General features: G+C 33.3%; 1 protein-coding gene across 1 annotated transcript; it reads right to left on the reverse strand.

The window, feature by feature from the left end:
* Positions 1-514: 514 nt before the first annotated feature.
* LOC111717573 (ATP synthase subunit s, mitochondrial) lies at positions 515-3,152 on the reverse strand (the record flags this gene model as incomplete). Its single annotated transcript, XM_023493074.1, is given in 3 exon segments — positions 515-592; positions 2,098-2,158; positions 3,103-3,152. Coding segments are annotated over 3 exon segments (189 nt in total), but the record flags the coding sequence as incomplete, so codon positions are not given.
* Positions 3,153-3,625: the final 473 nt, after the last annotated feature.

The following is a 3,625-nucleotide window of genomic DNA, read 5'->3' on the forward strand; positions in this document are numbered from 1 at the left end:
ATTATTTATATAACGAGCATGTTAGTGCTAGGACATGCCATTATTTATATAACCAGCATATTAGTGCTAGGTTTATATGACGAGCATGTTGGTGCTAGGACATGCCATTATTTATATAACGAGCATGTTAGTGCTAGGACGTGCCATTATTTATATAACAAGCATGGTAGTGCTAGGACGTGCCATTATTTATATAACAAGCTAGTTAGTGCTTGGGCGTGCATTATTTATATAACGAGCATGTTAGTGCTAGGACATGCCATTAGTTATATAATGAGCATGTTAGTGCTAGAGAATATCATTATTTATATATTGAGCATGTTAGCTCCAGGACGTTCCATTATATATAAAACAAGCATTTTAGTGCTAGGACGTGCCATTATTTATATAACGAGAATGTTGGTGCTATGATGTGCCATTATTTATATAACGAGTATGTTAGTGCTAGAAAGAGCATGTTATTATTTTAATGTTATAACAAGTTAGTTGTAGAATGTCATGAAAAAATAAATACCTGTAATTCCCTGCGGGGAGGGCATTATAATCCGTCAACATTCTTCCTCCCCCCTCCCACTTCACTCCTCCACCACACCTAATTAATAGAGGTTTTATCCGTACATAGAATTCGGCTAAGTTGGAACCGCAACATTTTTGCTTCCCGGATCTGGATCCAAGTGGCAAAATATCAATTAAATATTGACAAAAAAAAAACTTTTGCTCTCAAAACCCAAATCTGAACTGTTTTTTTGTTATTTCTAAATGGTTCATGAAGATTAAGCACAAAAATAGGCGAAAAAAGAAAGAAATAAAGTTGAAAATTCTTCTTACAAATCTGTAAATCTTAAAGAATGTTCATGACCTGACTCCAGATCCGGATCCATTTTTTTTCAACTGCAGGCATAGGTTTATTTAGATTTAAACTTATTTGTACTAAAAGCAGGGCGTTGTCAAAATCATCTTCAATATTAAATCTTGTATAAAAGCAAGTGTGTGTATGTTATATTATGTTATGCTTTAAAGTTAAAGATTAAGGAAGGTTTTGAATCACGGATTCAAATTTGAACGGACAGTAGGCAGTTCAAAATTCATCAAATTCAGTCAAGTGACACTTAGTAACAATTTAAAATGTTATATCTATTATATATACTCTCACCTGATCGGAAAACGTTAGACTGGGATATCCCTAATCCCCATCAGTAAATTAAACTTGAGATTAATAACACAAGGAGAACAAGCAAAAAGAAGAGATCAAGCATTGATCTCGATCTCCACTATTCTAAAGTTTACAGCTGGGGGCAACATTTGACAGAGGCATATTCCTTAGTTAAACCGTTTCAGCACAGTAATTAATTATTTAAGATTCCACAGACAATGCTGGGGGGCACTTTAGCCGGTTTTTAATTAAACCTTAAAGACCAATTTAAAGTTTAAAGACATGGCTCTTACCCGATTCACAAAGATACCATTTAATCCTTTAACTGATAATAATAAGGAGGTTTTCTTATCGCTTCCTCCCTTTTGTTTCTTCAGTAGAAATCCGCAAGTCAATTTTTTGAGAGAAATCATATTAGAAAATTTAGAAAAAGAAAAACATGGATTTGTCAGAAAAGCATCTAAGGTACCATTGTTAATCAATCCCACTATCAATGATTCACTTAAAATTACGTCTTCAGTCATTGGTTCAGCATCAACTAAAATTTATGTTTTTACAAGTACATCTATTATATGGGCTGTAACCGTAATTTCAAGTAGCCCTCTATACAAAAAGGCAATTGTTGGCTCCCAAGGGCGCCCTTAAAAGCTTTGTCTGATCAAGTGTGAATTCAATACCTTTGTTTTTGTTTATTTAAACAGTTTTACTTTCATTTGCGATTTGGTTTTTCTGCGAAAATGGATTGCGCATTTCTTTCTTTTGAGAAACAATGGAGAAATTCAAAGAAATAACACTTTTCAAGTAAAAAAATCGACGTCATCTTCCACATTTTTTATCAGATTAAGGTTTCAAGGGTACCGTTGTAAATCTGGCATTGCTATCTTAGCTTGGAGGGTCACTTAAAATTACGCTTACAGTCCCTTTAATATCTATAATTTATTAACCTGAGAACCCATTCAGCAGCTGCTCTATCTACTCCAACCTCTTTAATCCGAGCCTCATCAACTAAATCATAAATGGAGTTTCCATATTTTCATGAGAATATCCCTTCCTCAAAAATCACTGAGTTCTTCTGATCAACTAAATTATTAATGAAATTTACATATTTTCATCTGAATATTTACCCCTCCTTGAAAATCACTGTGTTTTCCTCCTCAACTTAACCATAAATGAGGTTTCCATATTTACATGAAAATATCCCTTCCCCCTCTCATTGAAAACCACAGTGTTTTACTCATCAACTAAATCATTAATGATATTTACACATTATCACAACCATCTCTGAAAATCCCTGTGTTCCTAATTTCCAGTGGTTAGAATCCGGATCCGGATCTGGATCCGTTAGATCCGGAAGATTTTGGCTTCCTGGATCCGGATCTGCAAAAAAATATGCGGATCCATGGGGGTAAAATATCAACCAAAAACTGCAAAAAAAACTTTTAATCCTAAAACCCAAATCTGAACTTTTGAAAAGAGATTACAAAAAAATTTCCTCATTTCTGAATGATTCATCTAGTTTTAAGATAAAAATAAGCGAAAAAAAATAAACAAAAAATTGAAAATTATTTTTTGTTAAAAAAATTCCGAAATCTTAAATAAATGACCTGGATCTAGATACATTTTTTTCCAGTGCGGATCCAGGATCCGGATCTGCATCAAAATTAAATGGATCCTTAGCACTACAGTAATTTCTTTTATATTTCTAACATGTTAATCTCTTCATATAATCAAATTAAATTCTGTCTCAACATAGGACAGTTATCATTTAAATACTTCATTGGTAAATCTAAGTGTATGCATGGCGAATATCATTATCACAGGAGTCAGGAATAATAAAACCAAAGGAGTTATTGTAGAAATTGTATTCTTCTATGGTTAGTTTTAAAAAAAATATACACCCCTGGTGAACACCGTCCAAGGAAATACTGAACACATTTTTAAAAGTTTACCTTTGTTGAATACTGAATCGAACCATCCTTGAAACAGTCCAAATATTGACCTAAATATAAACAATACAAATTAATATATTTTCAAAAATTAGGATTCCTCCATGAAATGTTGATTTCGATTAATTGTTTGGGGGAGGGCAATGAAAAATTAAACATTAACTGGCAATTTTCAAAACTTTTTGATGCTTTTTAAGGGACTAGAAGCGTTATTTTAAGTGACTCTCTTCACAAAAATAGCAATGCCCCGATTCACATAAAAACCTGATCAACTTCCGATACCGTAGATATGGTTTCCTGTAGTAGGAATGGGCAAGTCACTTCTTTCTGTTTTATGCTTTGCTTGTCCGTCAACATCAAAACGGCTGAAATTCTGTGTGGGACCTCACATGACCCCAGGGAAGGTTTGTGGAACATAAAATTGGAGAAAAAAATCCTGGTAAATAATCGATATTTTTTTTTGAAAAAGCGCAAATTAAAAAAGAAAAATTCGTCAATAGTAAAAATAGCCAACTTTCAGGGCAAC

Source organism: Eurytemora carolleeae, unplaced genomic scaffold (assembly GCF_000591075.1).
Source record: "Eurytemora carolleeae unplaced genomic scaffold, Eaff_2.0 scaffold2777, whole genome shotgun sequence".
Classification (NCBI taxonomy): Eukaryota; Metazoa; Arthropoda; class Copepoda; order Calanoida; family Temoridae; genus Eurytemora; species Eurytemora carolleeae.